This window comes from Lepidochelys kempii, chromosome 2 (assembly GCF_965140265.1).
Source record: "Lepidochelys kempii isolate rLepKem1 chromosome 2, rLepKem1.hap2, whole genome shotgun sequence".
NCBI lineage: Eukaryota > Metazoa > Chordata > Testudines > Cheloniidae > Lepidochelys > Lepidochelys kempii.
The window spans coordinates 182,635,231-182,657,352 of record NC_133257.1 but is presented as its reverse complement, the minus strand read 5'-3'; the positions used below and the strand labels follow the sequence as shown (position 1 = coordinate 182,657,352).

The 22,122-nt window shown below is 40.5% G+C and overlaps 1 protein-coding gene across 17 annotated transcripts in view; it reads left to right on the top strand.

The window, feature by feature from the left end:
• Positions 1–22,122, top strand: part of BBS9 (Bardet-Biedl syndrome 9) — a 439,570-nt gene that overhangs the window by 58,198 nt on the left and 359,250 nt on the right. For all 17 annotated transcript variants that reach the window (XM_073332918.1, XM_073332919.1, XM_073332921.1 and 14 more), the window contains one exon: positions 12,510–12,691. In XM_073332918.1, the coding sequence (XP_073189019.1) occupies positions 12,510–12,691 (182 nt within the window). The remainder of the gene's footprint in view (positions 1–12,509; positions 12,692–22,122) is intronic.

Sequence of the window (22,122 nt, the reverse complement as noted above, 5' to 3'; positions counted from 1 at the left end):
TTGATTTTATTTTTTTTTCATTTTTGTTTTCTGTATGTATGTGTTTGGTGCACACTCTCATTCTGCTACTTGTTTCTGGTTTTCTAGCCCTGTTGTCCTCAGTTGGGGGCATCCATCAATGATAACCATAGCCAAGCAGAGTGCGTATGGAATGGAGAAGAAGCTTGATATCTGTCATCATGTGCACTATGTGCACATGATGTGCTTATGGGGTTGATTGCCTTATGACCATGAGAGCAGGGAGAATGACTGGCTGCTTTCAAGAATTTTCTTGCCACTTTATCTGCAGGTTCAAAAGCCTATTTGTAGAGGAGAGGTACGTTACCCTACCCGCCTGCTCCTGTCCTTTGCTTCCTCCTAAATCCCCAGACTAGTCTGGCACTTGCCCTATGATGTTGGATGATACTAAAAAGCAAGACAAATTGAGTACCTTCATTCAAGGGACTGGTACTGATACTCTCTTCCACTGAACTTAAACTTACATGTATGTTCATTTTCTTACATGTGGAAGGGAAACAAACTATTGAGAGGAAACTGCCATAGCATGTGATAAACTTACTACTTGCTCTAAATTTTAAAAAAAACCTGTTCCTATAAGTAATTAATTAGTAACTAGGAAATTACTTTATTATGAGTCAGTGGCTAAATAAAAAAAAGTTGCTTTCTAGCAAAATTATTTAACTAAACTTTGCAATGTTTTAGACTCCAATAATTTTTATTCCTAGAGCTACATAACAAAATTGTCTAGTAAATCCTGTAATAATTTATTTCTGTATTTTTTACTTAGAACAAGTAAAATGTGTGTGCTTCTTTCTAGACTTTTCAGTAGCCACACAGAACGAGGCCTTATCTCATGCATATGATTATAACGTGGGCCCTGACAAGGCAAACGTTTAAGCACGTACATAACTTTATGGAACTACTTGTGTGTAAAATTATGTACGTGCTTAAGGCACCAATTCAGCAGCCTATCCCTGTTCACCAAAGCATGTGCTTAAATTCTTAGCTGAATTGAGGTACGTGCATCTGCAGGATTGAGCTGTAAGTCTGAAACTGAATTGTAGTCTAGCAATTTGACTAGCACATTTTTATGGAAAGTTTTAATCAAAATACTGTAGTTCAAAAGTATGAAGTTTAACTGTTAGTTAAAAAATCAAATATGCTGGGTTTTATGGAGTTTAGGCTTCCAATAATTTTTTAAAAAGAAAATTAAAATGTGTGATTAATTTATGAGTGAGAAAATGTAAACCTGGTCCAGATTCAAAGTTGAAGTTATGACTTGTTCTCTACTGCAAAAATATAGTGGACTGTGTGGTTAGGTGAATGCATTGTATGCAGCTGTGTGTCTGCAAACACCACAAAGGCAACAGGAACTGAAGTTAATGAGAAAAATATGAAGAAAGATTATAGTTGAATGAAAGTATAAAAGATGTAAAAATGCAATCAAATAACGGGTAGTAGTGGGTGGAGTTAAAAATAAAAGCACCACTTATTCTGTTTGTACAGCTATCCAGATGCTAGAAAATACTTTGTTCTTCACTCCAGCCCATCTGTTATTCCTTATTATAACTGACATCACCACAACTGCTAAAGCATCACCATATAAAAATGGCAAAACTTAACACTTACTACACAATTTGATGGAAAGAAAACTGCAGGAATCAAAGTCTGTAGTTTGCTGAAAGATTTTCCATTTTTTTGCAGGGTGGTGCTATAACAGAAGTGATGCCAGTTATGACACACAGTATGAACTGAACGGCTGTATTTTTTAATTTGAGTATGCCATAATAATACGTTGTCTGATCTGAGAAGTTAAACACAAGGATTTTTAGAAGCTCTCTCTACATTTACACCTAATTCCACTTTAAGGAAATGTTTGGTAGGAAAGAAGAAAGTAATTAAATTTATATTTTTCAGCAGTTACTACCGTACTGGCTAGAGATGTACAAAATATTGCCATTTTTAAAGGCTTCTTTGAAAAGATTGTTTTTTGTTGTTTATAGTGCTACAAAATATGTGGTGTGATTGTATTTCTTTACCTAAGTAGGGCTCTGAGCCTGCAGAAAATTCCATATGTGCCTAACTTTACACTCTGCAAATTCTCTAATGTCTGAGGACTTTCTGGAGAGGTAGAACTTGAAGAATTGAATGGGCCTACTTGCCGTGTGTAAAGAATAGCATCCATTGTTGCCAACTCTCCTGATTAAATTGCATGCCTCATGATATTTGATGTTTTTTCTTAAAGCCCTAGCTCCTAGAGTCTTGTGACTGTGTGAGATTTTCAGCTTTTATTTAAAAAAGAAAATAAAAAAGCAAGTTCCTAGTTTCATCTTTGCAGGGGAAAGCTTGAAGAAGACAAATAAAAAGAATCCTAAATTTAATATTTTTAACTTTTTAAAATTGCATGATTTTTGAATGTTTGTGGCTGGCAGTGTGACAGAATGGCACATGTCTGTACCAAATTATGAACTCTACTTTGTACTAAGTGTTGAACACTAGGCTAGACTTGCGTAAGGGCAATTTACTGTAATGTATTTCAGACAGTTGTCCTGCCCTGAAAAAAATGCTTGGACATGTTGTTGAAAGACTATCACTGAGAACCATCTGGGGCTATCTATTTTGAACAACTCTTAACTACTGGCTCACCACTCACTAAACTACTCAGTGAACAAAGATTTTTCTGTACAGGGTCCGCAAGGTGGTGCAAGCATGATGAAAAAGTGTGTAATGGAGCATCCTACTGATGTCAAAGGGATAGAGGGTCTGTTTATACTCCATGGCGTGATTGCAGCTCAGGTAGAGATACCCAGGATAGCTTTACCCAAGCTAGCATTGCTAAAAATAGTAGTATAGATGGGGTGGCACAGGCTTCAGCAACACAAGTAGGTACCCAGGGTTCTGAGCGGGCTTGTACAGCCCACACTGAAGACTACTACGTTGCCACATCTATACTGCTAATTTTAGCCATCCAAGCACTGATAAAGCTAGTGCAAGTATGCCTACCTGAGCTGCAGTCACAGCTTAGACTGCAGTATAGGCATAACTTAAGTGCAGGGCTCTGCCCTTTTGCGGGGGAGCCAACCATTGCCACATATAAGCAGGACTTGCAGGAGAGAGAGGGCAGGATGGACTCTGCCCAGCCTGAAATGCTGACAAACTTCAGTCACAAGAAGGATGAGATCAGACTAGGGGAGGGTGTGTCTCAAGACTTTTGTTGTTTCAAGGACCTGCAACTCCTGAGTGCTTTAAGAGTATAGTTTCTGTGGTTAAGGAATTCTTTTGCTAAGCCTGTGCTCCTTTCTTTTCTGCCATGTTGTCCCCAAAAGAGTTAAACTAGAAGCCCAGAGACCCCCACAGCCTCGGTGGAGCTCTGGGGTAGTGTTTGTAAGTGGCTGGAGGAGCTTGGAAGGTCTCAGGTAGTGGCTTCATGGTCTAGGGTGGCTCAGTGGCAGTTCCACACAACCCAAAGAAGGGTGTCAAACAAGAGTTAGTGCCTGGGACTGTGCCCTATACACACAGAGCTAGAAACAGGGACTAGACTCTATTCAGATCCAGGCGACCTGGATGCATACAGGACCCACTGAGCGGGTCCACTTTGAACAGACTGGTGACAGTACAGCGTGGTACTGGGTAAGTTGTCATAGGCAATACTATGAGTCTTTTCAGGATTAGGGCCTACGATGTAATTGCAAAGTAAGTGCACTCGTCATTGGTTACACCTTTATTTGTAAAATATATAATTCATTTTCTTTGTATCTTATATCATGTCTCACATAGAACATTACCAAGACAAACTCACAACTGTTTTTTTGACGTGTATTTATTTTACAGTGCTTCTAACACATCTATGGCTCATTAAGAATATCTTTTATGGTAAAATGTACTGACGTAATAGTTCTTTCGTCATGGCGGCTCTTTGTGAATCAGAATGTCCTTTTCCCTGGCCTATTTATAGCTAGTTGTTTAGTTTTGCTGGTGATATTGCTTAATATTAAAGAGCTAATCTGTTATCAGCAGTTAAATGAGGTTTTTGTTATAATCAAAAACTCTCAAACATTGTGCAGGTTTTGCCAATCCAATATTTTACATCTCTTGTCAATTCCTTATAGCAAAAATGCCCAGGGTGTAGTGGATGATGGTAGTAACTGAATTATAGAAGGAGGGGGAGACTACAGAGACAATGGATGGATGATATTTTTTTTTTTTGGAGGTAGCTGATTATTAGGGGCTAATGGGACTAGGACCCACCAATGAAGTACTGCATACTGTGACTGATCTGCTATAGGGTGCATTAACACATGCTGCCACTAGGGGACTCCTGGAAGCTGTAATATACCTGACTGCCAACTGGGGACTTCTGGACCTACATCACAGATTGTAGGCAGCCGAGGAAGAGGCACAGATGAAGGAATACTAGTTTCTGTGCGGCTTCCCACAGAGGCAGAGTGTAGGGTTGTTTGCACATGCTCCCTGCTGGGTCTGCTACTACTTTTCCAGCAACATGAGAAAGTGAGGCAGTGGGAGGTTTTCTTTAGGTATGTCACAGTTCTTCTTTATTTTCTCCTCACTGATAACTCCAATGTTATCCTGTATAACACCGCACTATAAATTTTATTTTTGTCCTGTTTCTTGCACGGTTGGGCTGGTGGCTCTGCTCTTTGTTAAAGTCCTCCTGCTTTCTTATCAAACTGCATATCTACTTTCACTTCTGCTAATGCAGCGAACCCTCTTAGCTACTGCACTGCAAGTAGTGAGTGATAATCTGAAATATGATGTCATGAGCGTTCTGCTGAATTAATTATATTTTGGAACTTTGACTTTTAAATGTTAACTCTCAACATCTGCATAACTTTTTGCAAGATCTAGACCTTAGCCCTTAACTCATATAGACAAAGAAACAAAAAAGAAATCATAGTTTAAAGCTTCATGTTTTCTATGCCTTTGAATTGCCTGTCTTTTCTCTGCTTTGTCTGGTTGTGTCAAAATCTTAAAACAAACCAAACTTTTTAATCTGAATACACAGTAACCTTTAATACAAGAAACCACACATGGTAATTTTTTCATTCCGTAAGTGTCAATTAAGGGCTAGGTTGTTAGTTAACAAGCTACCCAGAGTAATGTAACTGCCCAGGAGGAGGGTGATTCTGAGTTAGGTAATTGAAATCTCTTTCCCAGTCTCCTTGCTGCTCCTGGGTGAGAACAAATATGTTAGATTTATACCTGGTAGAGCATATGTTCTCCACTTTGCCAGTGGAGCTATGCTACCATCTCCCATCTTCTAGAGTGACTCTGCAGACCCTGTTACTCCCTGTGCACTCGCTGTGGAAGTGATTGTACACTAGAGCACATAAATTGTACACTAGAGCAAAGATGGGCCATAGTCAGGCCTTAGATTTGTCCACTTGAAGGACTAGTCAACTGCACATTGTTAAGTGAACTAGAAGAATGTTCTTTGTATGTTTCAGCTTATACATGACAAAGGCTTGTCTTTCTGAAACACTTGGAGGCTGGTAGGCTGAGCTCCTTCTGGAAGTAATGTATTTGGGTGAATTAAAATCCAGTGTTTTCAAGAGAGGATCAAGACATGATGTAAAACTAACTACATTGGCATAAGTAACATTGACATAATGCTTTCTTTTTCTAACAAGATGCCTTTTTAATTTGATACGAGTTTTAAAGCAGAGGAAAAATGAGTGGTCTTTTGTGAATTTAGATAAATATTTTGATGGAAAGAAATACATTATTACATTTGGGTTTTTTGAAATTTGCTGTTGATCACTATATTTCTAATTAAGAGTGTGGTATATAAAATTATCTTTAATTTGTAATGTAGGCTTAACATCACTTGCCTAATCTGCCAGGGTTGTGTCTATTGTTCCAATGGAAAATATTAACAGTTTATATATACTGTATTGCTAGAATTTCATTACTTATAGATTGTCAGACTATTATACTGATCTTGTTTAAACAAATGAAAAATCCTGTTACTCATTTAATTTGAAACAGCAGACATTTTGTATTTACAAGTTGCTTTATTTGTCTCTTTGGTTCCAGGCAGTAGCATGGAAACATTTCGTTACACGGTATAATATTATGATCACCAGTAGATGGCAGTAGTAATTTGGTCCATGACCCAAACATAACAGGATTTTTTTTTTCAGTTGATAGGAAAAAGGGATGTCAATTCCTGTCACTTTATTTTCTTCTGTCACTTGGAAAGATTTTTTTCTTTTTTCATCTTTCATTGAACGACCTTTGACCTTGATGATTGAACTGCAAATTTTAAAGGCTCCTGGTGCCTGCAGGTGCCCTATCACAAAATAATTCATACCTGATTTGGCACCTCAGTGTGGTATGTTTATAGGCAACTACTTTTAATTCAACATTTTATCATTATTTAAGAAATGCATATTGCACTTGCCAGAAACAAAAGGTGGAAAAATCATATGGTACCTGAAAATGTTACTGTCACTTCACTTGTGGTTAATGTACCCCAAGTTCCATGTTGGACTGAAGAGTATTATAATAGAACTGCATGTTGGAGAGTCCTGCTGGCATTCCAAGTAGTGACATTTTGGCCAAATTCTGATCTTGTCCCCTTGAAATCTCTCCCTTCCCCATTCACTGGTCTTACATGTGTAAAAATGAGCCAAATTTTGCCTCCACTTTAATTAGTCATGACCTTTTATTCTTAACTTGACCTCTACCTTTCCCATGCTATGTGACATTATCAACTTCCATCTCTCCTTTTCTTTTCTTTCATCAGGCACAACCCATGTGTCTCTTTAAGTGGACTTGTTTCTGGCAGTCTTTTGAAATCACTACTCAAAACCTGCCATGTAACCGAAAAAGTGGACTAGTCAAAAAGCACCACTTCAGTGCTACTCAAGTATTGTCTGTGCCTTGTGCTGGCCTCATCACTGATGTGCATTTCATCTTAAATACATAATATAAGTATCTTTAAAATAACTCCAATGTGTGTGAACAAATGGATTTTTTTTAAGACTGTCTCCATGGAACAGGATGGGGAAGCCTTATCTATGAGAGCATTTATTTCCTTCCTTTACTAGAACCTTTCTCAAGGACTTCTCATAAGGAGTGGGATTTTCAAAGGAGCCTAAGGGAGTTAGGTACCCAGATCCTATTAAATTTCACTGGTAGTTGGTGCTTAATTCCCTTAGGTCTTCTTTGAAAATCCCAGCCAAGGGCTCTAACCTCAGAGAGTATCTCAGATGAACAGGTTGTTTTGAGTTGAAGCCTCATTTTTTTTCTCCCATTCCTTCATGTTAGGTAGCCCTTTTCTCTCTCCATTCTTCTGATCTTTATCCTTCATTTTATCAAACACTTTACCCAGCTGCAGTTAAAGTGGTGCAAAGTGGTAGTGAGGAACTTTTCTGGGGACATTCTGGATACATGGTTTATAGTATCTATAATCTATCTATAATTTTCACTTACACTGGTGTAAATCAGGAGTAAGTCCAGTGAAGTCAACAAGGTTACCAAAGTGAGAGGAGGTGATCTGGACGAGCTTGTAAACTGGAGTAATAGAAATGGGATGAAATTTAATTGTGCAAATCATGCATTTAGGGACTAACAAGAATTTTTGCTGAGTTGGGGACATATTAGTTGGAAGTGACAGAGGAGGAGAAAGACCTGGATTTATTGGTTGATCACAGAATGACTATGAACTGCCAATGTGATGCGGCTGTGAAAAAGGTGAAAGCAGTCATAGGATGCTTCAGGCAAGATATATCCACTAGAGATAGGGAAGTGTTATTGCCATTATACAAGGGACTGGTGAGACCTCACCTGGACTACTGTGTGCAGTTGTCTCCCTTGTTTAAGAAATATAAATTCAAACTGGAACAGGTGCTGAGAAGGACTAGTAGGATCATCAGAGGAATGGAAAACATACCTTATTAGAGGAGACTCAAAAGGCTTGTCTTGTTTATCCTAACCAAAAGAAGTGTGAGGGGGAGATATGATTTCTGTCTATAAATATATCAGAGGGATAAATACCAGGCAGGAGAGGAGTTATTTATATTAAGTACCAGTGTGGACACAAGAACAAATGTATATAAATTGGCCATCAATAAGTTGAAATTAGGTGACGGTTTCTAATGATCAGAGGAGTAACTTTCTGGAACAGCCTTCCAAGGGGAGCAGAGGGGGCAAAAAACCTGACTTGTTTCATGACTGAGCTTGATAAGTTTAAGGAGGGTATGGTATGATGAGACTGCCTACAATGACATGTAGCTGGTCTACAACTGCTAGCAGCAAATATCTCCAATGGCTGGCGATGGGACACTAGGGAGGGCTCTGAGTCACTACAGAGAATTCTTTCACAGGTGTCTGGCTGGTGCATCTTGCCCACATGCTCAGGGTCTAACTGCTTTGTCCTGTTTGGGGTCAGGAAGAAATTTCCCCCCCAGGTGAGATTGGCAGAGACCCTGGGGTTTTTTTGCCTTCCTCTGCAGCATGAGTCACAGGTCACGTGGAGGTTTAAACTAGTGTAAATGGTGAATTCTCTGTAACTTGAAGTCTTTAAATCATGATTTGAGGACTTCAGTAACTCAGCCAGAGGTTAGGGGTCTGTCACAGGAGTTGGGTGAGTGAGGTTCTTTGTAGCCTACAATGTGCAGGAAGTCAGACTAGATGATCATGTTGGTCGCTTCTGGCCTTAAAGTCTATGAGAATCAGACATAAAGTCGTTGAGTATTGCCTAGGAATTAATTTCTGAATTCCGTTCTTTATAAATGATAAATAACAATCAAATAAAAGTAACACCACAAAGCATTTTCTAATTTAGCAGTTTACAACTGCCATCATTCAAATTAACAAAGCTGCTTCTGTAATTCGTGAAAGACTGATGTGAAAATAAGTTATATTGACTATTAAACTCTAAATACTTTAAAAAAAATGTAAAAATTGATTGTGGCAAAAGTGATGGAGTAGTGTTTTAGTTTGTTTTTAAAATAAGAATCAGAGTAGTTGAATCTGTAATTTTATGAAGCCAGCTATTTGAATTACAGATTTGTTATTGTATGACTGGAAATAGGAAAGCATTTAAATTTGTAACAAAACAAATTGTTCACAATATATTTTTTAAGAGAAGACCTAAAAAAATATGCCATTATTATTATTCAGAATCCAATAAAAGGTAGATTTTCAAATTATTCCCATATGTGTGTAGGAGTTGCTTTGTTTAGTAATGTTATTTTAAATACCAAAATAATTTGTTTCATATTTTAACTTCTTCAATATTAAAGTGTCTCTTCAGATTCAGTGTTGCTTTGACTGTTGTGTGATGTATAGTAAAACAGTCAATAAAAGAAATTTAACAAGTAATTGAAATCGCAGATTGAGTGTAAAATGTGCCAAATGAAGCAATGGCCTTTGCAGGATATTGTATGGGTGCAGTAGCTATGCGGAAACTGCTATAAAACTATTAAATACATCTTTAAACAATATTTTAAAAGCCTGAGAAAATAAAGCAATCTGTTTGGATGACTAACATTCCAACAGAAAAATTAATACATCATAATTCACTTGCTACAACTCATTAGCTACATCCCTCTTGTCATATTAATGTACCCACAAATGCACAGAAAGAATTAACAAGAGAAAAATCGTTAAGAAGGCTTTCATATAATTGTAGATATTTCATTTTAAATAAATATGAAACACCATAGATTTTAGGACCCAGCAGGAGCATAAAGCCGTTTCAAAAAGCTAGCCGAAGCAAAGGAAAAATATTGCTTGTTATGCTGCTTTCTTAAAACAACTCATTCATTTCTGATTCGTAGCAGCTTTAAAGGACTTAATGACTGAAAGAGCAGTTGGCCGAAATGGGCATAGTTTTATTTTTAAGGTTCAGATATTCAAAAGGTTTTTAAGTGAGCTGCTAAAATTGTGCTCACGATTTTTTGTGTATAAATATCTGGGTATACCAAAATTTGGCTATGTGAGGGCAAATTGCATTTGCAAAGGCAACAGTCTACTTAAGTGTGTAAATGACTGATTTGTGTGTTCAACTTTGGTTTGGCTCATAAATTAGATGTCAATAAAATATATGATTGCCAAACATAAATGTACCTAGGGAGAGCTACAGTTTCAGAGGCTACTTTTGAACATATTATCCCAGGTCCTCAGCTGTTTATATTGACTTAGCTTCATTGATAATAATGAAGTTGATTCAGACCATTTAGTACTGTAGACCTAGTCACACTTAAGTACTAGTCCTTAGTATTTTACACTTGAATAACTCTTTTCCTTACCCACAACCTGCTTCCCCCCCTGAAAAAAACCCCAAAGGTTAAACAAAATGTGTAAGCTTGAACTTTGTAGTGTATGCAAATGCCCAATCGTCAGAGAAATACCATTATTTTTGAGTTACTATTTTTATAAACCCAGAATTTTTTAATGGAAGGTATATTATGGTAGGCTCTCAAATGGCTGTCAAATACAGTAACTCCCCACTTAACTCTCGCTTAACGTTGTTTCGATCTTACGTCCCTGCTCCATTACAGAACATGCTCATTTAAAGTTGTGCAGTGCTCCCCTATAATGTCATTTGGCCGCCTGCTTTGTCCACGGCTGGCAGCCCCCTTACGCGCCCCCCCCCCAGCACCTCCCGCCTGCTGGCGGACCCTGCAGATCAGCACCTTTCCCCTGTTCCCCCCGCCTCCTGCCCATGGCAATCAGCTGTCTTGTGGCATTCAGGAGGCTGGGGGGAGGAGCGAGGACGTGGTGCGCAGCCTCTTCCCTCCCTGCCCTGCCCTGCCTCCTGAATGCTGCAAACCAGCTGATTGCTGCAGGCAGGAGGCAGGGGACGGAGGGGGAGGCTGCGCGCCGCGTCCTCACTCCTCCCACAAGCCTCCTGAACGCTGCAAGACAGCTGATTGCCACGGGCAGGAGGCGGGGGGAACGGGGAAGGTGCTGATCCACGGGGTCCGCAGGCAGGAGGCGCTGGGGGGGGGGCAGGTGCAGGGGAGCTGATGGGGGGGGGGGGGGCTGCCAGCCTGTTTAATACCTATATTAAATTGCATGTTTAAAATATATATAATGCCTTTTGTCTGGCAAAAAAAAAATTTCCCTGGAGCCTAACCCCTTCCCCCATTTACATTAATTCTTATGGGGAAATTGGATTTGGTTAAAATCATTTCGCTTAAAATCATGTCGCATTTTTCAGGAACATAATGACAACGTTAAGTGAGGAGTTACTGTACATGATTTACAGTATTTCAGTCATTTCTTAAAAGTAATATTACAGCATGAACTTGGTATAATGAAATCTTCTAGGCAGGCCTAGGTAGTATAGTGGTATGGTACATTAGCCTTGATCATCTAAGTGAAGCTTTGAATCTAGAAACTACCTGGAGTTTTGGTAGTTTCATCCTAGTCTCTACACCAGAAAATCACCATATTTGACAGCAATGTCAACGTCTATTTTGGAGAGGCCTAAGACTTGAATAAGAATATATTGCAGGCCAAGACTGTGGTGACTTATCATGATTTTTAAAAATACTAAACCTTAAAGTTGGTTTCACATATAGAATTTAAAAGTAGAATGGAAACCGGTTTATTATTGCCTTACATTAACAGGATTGCTTTACTGTTTATTTAGTACATGTTGAGAAAATCCTCTTCCTACCTATAACAAATTTCAAGTTAAGCAGAATGGGTGACAGCTTTCCTTTAATTACCAGTGACTTATTAAATACTTTTCAAAGATGTTTTATATGTATGGTACATGATTAGATGGAACAAAATATTTGGTATACTAGTTGAAGAAAGCAGTTCAAGTAGGTATTGCTGCTCTGGGAGTGTGGAGGGGGTAAAATGGGGCCCACCCAGGGCCACCTGCCCCCAGTATCCACTGGACCCAGAACAGTGCAAGCGAGACCTCCCGGGGGGCACTAAGACCAGTATGGCGCATTTCCCTCCAAACAGCCAATTGATATTTGGGAAAGAAACTGCAGATAGTATCTTGCCAGAGACTGGCACTCTGAACAGTCTCTCCACTGATCGGCTGTTTGTGCCAACCTGTCTCATTCCTCCCTTTCCTTAGGCTTTTCATTTAACTAATCCTCCTCCTAACCTAATATCACTGAATGGATTTAAATAAGACAAAACCAAAACAAACATGATGTTTGCAACCATCTATTATTTACTCTGTTTGTTCTGTCCTTTTCCACTACCCTGTATTTAATTTGTAAACTCTTTAGGTCAGGGACTTTATCATATTCTATGTATGTACAGTGCCTAAAACAGGGGCAGTGGCAGCATTCTTGCTTGGTCCCTGGACAGTGTCATAATAAACATGATTGTTTTTATTATTAATGTGAATGTAACAAGTGTTTGTTTCTTGTTTGGTCAAATGATCTTAAAGAAAGATTTGTTTAAAATATCATTATAGCGGCAGACTGTTAGAAACAGTATCAGAGTTTTATAATTGATTGTGTGATTCCTCTCAATTTTTTAATGAGCTTTTGTCTCTCTTTATGCAGAGATTTGAAAGGTGTTATAGTTACTCTGAGTGACAGTGGGCACCTGCAGTGTTCCTACCTTGGTACCGATCCTTCTCTGTTCCAGGCTCCTAAGGTTGAATCTAGGGAAATAAACTATGAAGAACTTGACAGAGAAATGAAAGAGCTTCAGAAAATCATCAAGGAGTCCACAAAAACACAAGGTACATCCGTTCTTCATATAGTTGTACTGTACCACCACAACCACCTAACTTTTATATGGCAATTTTCCATACTTTTGTCATTGTTCTACTTTGACCATACTTAACAGTGCACAGAAAATGTAATATTAAATGTATTCAGGTCAAAGCATTTCACTGTCTCTTAATTACAAATGTGCAAACAAAACCATACTCTGTGGCTCTTGGACACATAAGGTATTTGTTTTCATTATGCCTGTTGGACCCTGTGGTAGGCCTATGTCAGATCTCGGAGCAAGCTTATTAGTGCTGTGCTTCAAAGAAAAAACTGACAGTGGGGTATAGTCTCCTATAAAAAGGCAAGAAAAATTCAGTAATTTCACAAATATAGTCTAGTGCACTTCTCAGGCTTTAGAAAGAACAAAAGTGTTGCCAGTTTTCTGTTTTTTATTAAACATGGTTTCTAGAATGTTGTGAAATTAACAAAGAATGAGTTGTGTTAAAGTCACATTTCTGTTACCTCTTTCAAAATCGGAAATACTTGAATATGGCAAAGGGGTTACCAATGTGTTGCACGGCACTAAAGAAGCGATCATTTCAAACTGTGGAATTTACATGCACACCTAATTACTTGACCAAATGTAGCGTAACTTATGGCACAGCATTTGGAAACCGTTCCATCCAAGGTTACATTTTTAGTAGCTGAGTTTTTAAATTACTCAATTATCTTGCCTGGAGAATCACAAGCATACAATTTTACTGGGAATTGTGAAAAAATAGTCTCAGCTAAAATTATGAAAGACAGTAGTTTAAATACGTTTCAGTGCCTGCCAGGGTCAGGTAAATGAATTCTTAAAAATACACTGAAGAAAATCGTTCCTATTAAGGAAAGTCAGAAATGAAACCCTGGTACCTGCACATTACTGGATTCATGAGGTTGCTTCTGCAAGTTATAGATCAGGAGTCAGCAACCTGCGGCATGCGTGCCAAAGGTGGCATGCGAGCTGATTTTTAGTGGCACTCTGCTGCCAGCCAGGGTCCCGGCTGCCAGCCTGGATAAACGGAGCCCTGGGCCAGCAGCGGGCTGAGCGGGGCTGGCAGCCGGGACCCCGGCTGGCAGGGGCCAGTGGCCGGAACCCCAGACTGGCAGTGGGCTGAGCAGCTCAGCACGCTGCGGGTCTGGGGTTCCGTCTGCTGCTTGCATTGCCGGTCTAGGGTTCTGTCCGCCGACCCCTGTCAGCCGGGGTCCCGGCTGCTGGCCCTGCTGAGCTTGCTGTCAGCCCAGGGTTCTGTCCATCCAGGCTGGCAGCAGGATGAGCGGGGCTGGCGGCTGGGATCCCAGACTGGCAGCACGCTGAGCATACTGCAAGGTGTGAACCTTCAGGTTCAAATCATGTCTCCTGGAGAAATGTTAGTGAGGTTTTGATCTCGTTTTAATTGCATGTAAAGCTTCTCAGAAAATCCCTGTTACAACAGAAATCTTTCACTTGGGGGGGTATATAAATGCCTTTTAGTTTTTGCATGTTGTGGGTTACATTTAGTTTTTTTCTCATATCTTTGAAAAAACTCTTAACTGTTAATCAGGGATAGTTGAGTACCAAAGATTCTGGAACATAGGCAGTCATTCATACTGTATACATAACCTTTAAACTAAAGTGAACCATTAACTTTTCTGTCTTGTGGTTTCATGTGTGAGCAATGGTCTTGTGTTCTTTATTACTTTAACTGTTACGTTTTGTGAGAGCTTTCTGGATGGTTCAGATGATTGAGAATAGAGCCTTTCACATCTTAGCCACCAATTGAATTTAGCCCAGCTGATAGTGACCAAAAGTTGGTACTATCTGACAGCTATTTGATGATCTGTGTGAGATGGATTTGTGATCTCAGTCCAGTTCCTGATGTAGAGATGACCATATGATAAAATTCTCACCATCATAATGGGCACTAAGAAGAATGTTTTTAGAAATCTTAGCAAAAAGAATTGAATAGGCATAGTGAATGAACTGTCCTCTTATCGATACAAGTGGTCACTATAGGGCATACTTGAGTTCTACTTGTAGAAGAGAGTTGGGAAACTTCTTAAGTGCTGTCTTTTCCCCGCCTAGATAACGAAAGGACTTGAATGTGACATCTCCCATTGGCTCTAAAAAATGAGCATGAAAATTTGAATTGACACTCCTTTCTTCACCAAAATCTTTTTCTCTAGGCTATGTTGTCAATTAAGTGGATCAGGTAACTACATTTAATTTGTAGTACATTTGAAACATTTATGCACTCTAGATGTTAGAGTTTGTACAGGATTATGGAAGTATTGATAGATACCCCATAATTAAGGTTATATTAATTTTTTTCTTATTATGTGAGGGTTTCATTTTTTGTTTTTTAGGAAGGTATGCAACCTGTTTTTTAAAATAGACTTACTATGAGGGAATAAAAGTAATTCTGAAAAAGATACAAGTAAATACTTTGAAGAGTTAGGAGTTGTCAAGGTTCCCTCCCCACCCTGAACTCTAGGGTACAGATGTGGGGACCTGCATGAAAGACCCCCTAAGCTTATTCTTACCAGCTTAGGTTAAACGCTGTCACCACCAATGCGTTTCACAAAGAACAGGGGAAGTGCCCACTTGGAAAGGTCTTCCACCCCAAAAAAATATCCCCCCAAGCACTACACCCCCTTTCCTGGGGAAGGCTTGATAAAAATCTTCACCAATTTGCATTGGTGAACACAGACCCAAACCCTTGGATCTTAAGAACAATGAAAAAAGCAATCTTAATTAAAGAAAAAGTAAAAGAATCACCTCTGTAAAATCAGGATGGTAAATACCTTACTGGGTAATCAGATTCAAAACATAGAGAATCCCTCTAGGCTAAACCTTAAGTTACAAAAAGACACAAAAACAGGAATATACATCCCATTCAGCACGGCTTATTTACCAGCCATTTCAACAAAACAATCTAACGCATATCTAACTAGATTGCTTACTAACTCTTTCCAGGAGTTCTGACCTGCATTCCTGCTCTGGTCCCGGCAAAAGCATCACACAGACAGAGAGAACCTTTGTTTCCCTCCCTCCCCTGCCCCAGCTTTGAAAGTATCTTGCCTCCTCATTGGTCATTTTGGTCAGGTGCCAGCGAGGTTATCTTAGCTTCTTAACCCTTTACAGGTGAAAGGGTTCCTCCTCCGGCCTGGAGGGATTTAAAGGTGTTTACCCTTCCCTTTATATTTATGACAGGAGTTAAAATTACTTTTTAAAAAATTGGGGCTGTCTCACCATTTTAAAGATGCTGCAACTTAAAATGCCTTCTTTTAACTCTTAAATCATACTATGCATGTTAATCTGCTTATAATTTCATACTGTACATATTATTTATTACTACATCCCTTTTGTGAAAATAGGCACACAGGGCAGAAACTAGTCTGTTGCATTCCTCTCTGTCATTTGCTGCTGCTTCCATCTGCTCTGTGGTGTTGTGATTAGACTATTTTGCCCTCCCTGCTAAAAGTTCTTCTTAAGGTTTCTCTTGGGTGTTCTCACATCAGTTGGTTTCCATTTGACAGCTTCATTTGCGAGTCGGTGTTTTGGGATCTGGAGTACATGCCCCAAATGCATTCAATGCTTCCTTCTGAGTCTGGTGGAAATGAACTTGTGGTTGGTGATTTCATGGATCTCTCCACTGGTAATAGTCTTTCCAACCAATGCCCAGAATCTTTCCTAGGCACTTATTTTTGAATGTGTCTAGTTTTCTGTCTTATGTTTTGGTAGATCTCCAGCTTTTGCAGCCACATGTTAGCACTGAGATAATGTTTGAATTGAAAATTCTCTTTTGTTCTGATGTTATAGATCTTTGATTCCTGTATACTACTAAGTTTAGAAAATGCAGTGGGTGTCTTGATGTCACTTCCTTTCTGAGATCTCCATTGGCCAATATGGTGCTGAACTATTCTACTTTCTTGATATGTTTGCCTTCTAATGTGATCTTCTTAGAGTGCTGTCCCTGTGGGTGCTCCACTTCAAGTGTTGGTGCGTCCTGGCGCCGTCTATCAGAGATTTATGGTAGCAGTGTCCACCTGGGTCGCACATGTGCAGTAGGTGTCTCGCAGTGCTCTGGTGCCCTGCGTAGCGCGTGCATGACTTGAGTCCTCCAATTCCTTCTCAGCTAAAGACGGAGCTCAGGGACCATGTTCGTTACTCTCACCAAACCTTTAAAAAAGATAGAAGTGTAAATAATTAGTTAATCTTCTACAAATTATAGTTAGTGTTAGTGATAGTTTTAAGGGAAAAAAAAGTCCCCACTCCGGGGTCAGTTAACCGTCAGAGGTGCCTGACTCCCCAGGCTTTAAGTGTTGTGGCTCTTGCTGTGAAGTAATGCCGGTTTCGGATGGATACTCTTTGTGTGTCTGATGTCTTGGGGAGACGCGTATCCTGCAAAAATGCACCCACTGTGGTAATCTGAACGTGAGAGCCCGGCGTGACCAAGATCTCTCCTTGAAAATGATACTGATGAAGAAATCTCTCCAATCAGAGCCAGACAAGTGGACCTCCTTTCTGGGCTCTTCTCCCAGGAGACACGCCTTCCTCTAACATACTGAGGAAGAGCGCACAGACCTCTCCGCAGAGAGCATCATGGAAAAATAGGCGGTCTCCTGCCAGGTTGCTACCCCCGATGCAGACACATGGTTTGGTGAGCACCTATGATGGTCCTGGCTCCGCCAAGTCCCGAACAAAGGAGACTGTGTTGTGCCATAGATGGCAACATGCTTCCTGCACAGCACCAAATTCACCCATAAGGGACCTGGTGCCGAGTGTCTCCTCAGGCATCATGCATCCGCTCCTGGCGCTGATATTGCAGTTGGCACTGGCTGAGAAAACCAAGTCAGCACCGATGGCGCCCACTAAATCAGTGCTACATATGATGGCACAAATGTCAGCACTGACGAGAGTGACCCCACCGGTGCTGACAGAAACTAACTGACAACAACAACAGCAACAATATGAGTACCAAAGACATCGCCAATGGTCGCAGTGATGGAGAGCACCTCAAGCTCAAATGTCTACTTCTCAGTTGGCTTCACTCAAGCCAGGATTTTGAAGTTTTGGTCAAGGGTCTGGATGACCTCTCTCACCAGGCAGTGCTTTCACCCGATCCATCCCCATGTTTTTGATACCGCCTTCGCCCATTCTACCACATCTGGGCATCAATAACCATGGACCAATGGGTGTTAAGAGATCGTACGATCGGGATATACCATCCCTTTTACCTCCCGACCACCTACCCCATCCCTCTTCAGGGACCCTTCTCACGAGCACCTGTTACGATAAGAAGTCAACCATCTTCTACAACTAGGTGCTGTGGAATGAATACCTTCGCAATACATGGGGAAGAGGTTCTACTCCCACTACTTCTTGACCCAGAAGAAGAATGGGGGATGGAGACCTGTCTTGGATCTCAGGAAAGTCAAGTTCATATGCACTCAAAATTTCAAAATGGTGACACTGGGCATGATACTTCCAGCGCTGCAAAAGGGGAACTGGTTTCCAGCCCTTGACCTCCAAGATGCTTATTTTCATATTACTATACACCCAGATAACAGGAAATACCTGCGTTTCACGGTAGGACATCAATTCTTCCAGTACAGAGTACTACCTTTCGGCCTATCCACCGCACCAAGAGTTTCCTCCGAAACCCTAGTGGTGGTAGTGGCATATCTGCAAACAGGGAATAATGATTTTCCCTTACCTGGACGATTGCCTTCTCAAAGGTCCAACTCAACAAGAAGCACTGGATTTGGTCTGGATGATGATCATGCTATTCAGGGATCTAGGACTATTGATAAACGAATGAAAATCCACTCTAGTCCCTGTCTGGTCTTCATGGGGCACATCTCGATGCCCGGAGCCCTGTCCCCCTGCACCCAGCCCTGAGTCCCCTCCCACACTCTGAACCCCTTGGCCCAACCCCCAACACATGAATTTTTGTTATGTGCACCAATATTGAGTTGATGTGTCACACACCACCTCCTTATTGGTGCACATAACAAAATTCATTCTGCACATGGGTGGGAAAACTTAGAGGGAACATTTTCAATCTGGTGTTCAAATACCTCACCAGACCACCATTTGAACCCTTAGCCACCTGTACCCTGCTGCATTTATCCATGTAAGTGGCCTTTCTGGTCACCATTACTTCCGCCAAATGGGTGAGTGAGATCAGGGTGCTCATGTCTGATCCTCCCTACATAATATTCTTTCAAAGACAAGGTCACGTTACGCCCACACCCAAAATTTTTACTGAAGGTGACATAATCCTTCCATAACCAATCCATCTTCCTATGTTCTATCCCAAGCCTCATGAGACTCCACCAGAGACCATTTTGCACATATTGGACATCAAGTGAGCATTAGCATTTTACCTAGAAAGGACCAAAGCTTTCCGGAAATCTCCTAGACTTTTTGTTACCGAATGTTTGAAAGGCTACATAATATCCACTCTGAGATTGTCTAAATGGATCTCCTCCAAGCACATTCAACACAATTATTTCTACCTCGATAGTGTTCTTCAACAATGTTCCAATATTAGAGTTTTGTAGGGCGGCTATTTGGGCCTCTGTCTACACATTCACTGAGAAATATGCAGTCACTGAAGACTCCAGAGCTGACTCAATAGTTGGCCTAACCGTACTTACCTCTATGACTCAAATGAACCCGAAGTCCCTCCTGCCTTCTGAGGGCACTGCTCTACAGTCAGCTGAAGAGAGACAGCACTTGAAGAGAAGGTTACTCACCTTGTGCAGTAATAGAGGTTCTTCGAGATGTATGTCCCTGTGGGTGCTCTACTACCTGCTGTCCTCCCCTCTACCTCGGAGTTCGCAGTTTGGACTCTGTGGTAGAGAAGAACTGGAGGTCTCAGGTCATGTGCATGCTAGATGTGGCACCAATGGCACTGTGAGATGCCTACTGCGCATGCGTGAGCCATGCAGACACTACTAGCATAAATTTCCGATCAACGGCGCCAGGATGCACCAACACCTGATGTGGAGCACTTACAAGGACACACATCTTGAAGAACCTCAGTTACTGCCCGAGGTGAGTAACCTTCTCGTACTGCTTGATATTTGTCTTTCAAGGATGTTTGTTTTAGCATAACGAATTTTGAACCGGGTGGCCTGTTTTTACCAGGTTGTCTGTCTTTACTTGTAACGTTTTGAGGGTGTCACTCAGCACCACAATATTGTCAGCAAAGTCTGTCTTCTAGACATTTGCCATCTTACCACCTTATACCAGTTTTTATGTTGTTAATGCTGTACACTTCTTCATTACCCAGTCTGTGGCAATCCCACACAACAGCAGTGATCATAGGCAGCACTGTTTCACACCAGTGTCCATGTTGAACTAGTTTGTTATCTGGTTGTTCACCCTTACAGGGCACTTGGCATTTCTGTACATGGCTGTGATGATGTTGACGACGTTAGGTGGGGTCCTGTAGGACTGAATGCAGCCTATTTTTCTCCTTTGCATCCATTGCCTGTGTCAATCTGTGTAGTGTCACAGGCTTTTCCTACAACGAAGGGTAATGTGACTCCTCTCCAGTTGTTGTTCAGTAAAATCACCCTTTTTGATATTCTGACAATGATTCCATGTTTCAACTGGTCAGAAAGAGGTCTCTTTTTTTTCCAAGACTTCATTCCACAGCTTGTCAATTTCATTATGGTGGTGGTATCAAATGCTTTTAGCGTCTCTGCTCTGATTTGATCATTGCTCGTCTTTTTGTTGCTTTTCAGCTTCTTGATTGTGGCCTGTACTCCTGACACCTTTACTTGACTAAAGTTCATGTGAACGTGCTCAGGTTTGCATGTTTCATTGAAGTCTGGTGCTAAAATGGGGCTGGATCTATTGGGGATTTCTTTGAAATGCTCTGTCCATCTACTTTTCAGTTCTGTCTCAGTTGTTAGCATTATTTCATCTTTCCTTTTTATTGGCCCGTTTCCTATTCTGAAGTTTCCTCATTGGGTTATAGTTGCTTTGTAAATGGCTCTGTGACTTCCCATCGTAGCAGCTGCTTCAGATTCAACGACTAGGTCTTCAACCTCTCTTCATTTATCTTTCCCTGCATCACTTTTCACTGCTTTATCTTCTTTCTTGTACAACTTCTTTGCTTTTTTCCAGTATTTCATTGGTCAGATATCATGTTGTTACACCCCATATTCTTTATGGAAATATGATTATGATATGGATATAGCATAACTGATATATTTTATGCAAGATGGGTCCTGTAAGGTATCATTAGAAAGGTTATAATTTACTGAATGTGATTATCCAATGTGTTTGCGTGTATCATTTCTGTATGTAAAGTTAGGAATATCGATTATGTAACAATTACAACGGGGTGTGTATTTGGGAAATACACCCCAGACAACAGGCAATGAGCCTTGATGAGCAATTAGGAAGAAACAAGAAGACTGTGAAGATATTAATCTCTCTGGGTCCTGTCACCTGGTACTAATATCATTTTGGACTTGTAGTAATTTTCTACCAAAAGGAGGAGTGGGAGGTCAAGACTGGGAAACAAAAGATTCCCGCCTTACGTAAATCGTATGTAAGACAGGGAAATAAGGCAAACAGGACTCTTGTCATTGCCTTCCTGCCCAAGAAGAAAGATTGCTGAAAGTACCTGAAGAGACAAAGGAACGGAGCGGTGGGAAAGGCAAGGGCTGAGTCCAGGCCAAGGCAGGAGTCTCGTCTGTAAAGAGAAATAACTGGATTTCTAAGCTACAGAAACTCTGCAACTTGCCTAAAACAACATTTAGGGTGATAAATTATTTCTTGAAACCAGTCTCTTTAAGATCTTAAGCTTAGAATGCATGTTTTGTTTTATTTGCTTGGTAATCTGCTTTATTCTGTTTGCTATCCCTTGTAATCACTTAAAATCTGCCCTTTATAGTTAATAAACTTGGTTTTGTTTATTATTAAACCCAGTTTGTGCAATTTCTAACTGGGGGAGGAGGGGAAGAAGTTGTGCATATCTTCCTCCACATTGGGGGGGGGCAAATTTATGAACTTATGTTATATAGATTTCTCTAGAGTGCAAGACCACTTTATTTTGGGTGTACTTTCCAAGGGGAGCTGAACTTGAGTGCTGGATGATTTCCTAGCTGAGTCTTCTCATAGAGAGCTGTTTGCAGACTCTGTGATTCTACAGCTGGTGTGTGCGTGCTTGCTGCTGGAGGTCGGAGAGCCTAATTCAGCAAAACAGAGAGAGGGAACCCAGGCTAGTAGATCGTGTGGGCTCAGTGAAATTCCAGTACATCAGGTGGCATCCCAGAAGGGGGGTCCAACCCATCACAGATATATTAGCAATGTATGTGATTGAAACAAATATTTTAAGCCTTTAATGTCTTTTTATAATCCTTGAGGGTTAGAGTTAGGTGGTTGTTGAAATATCTGTTATGAGATGTA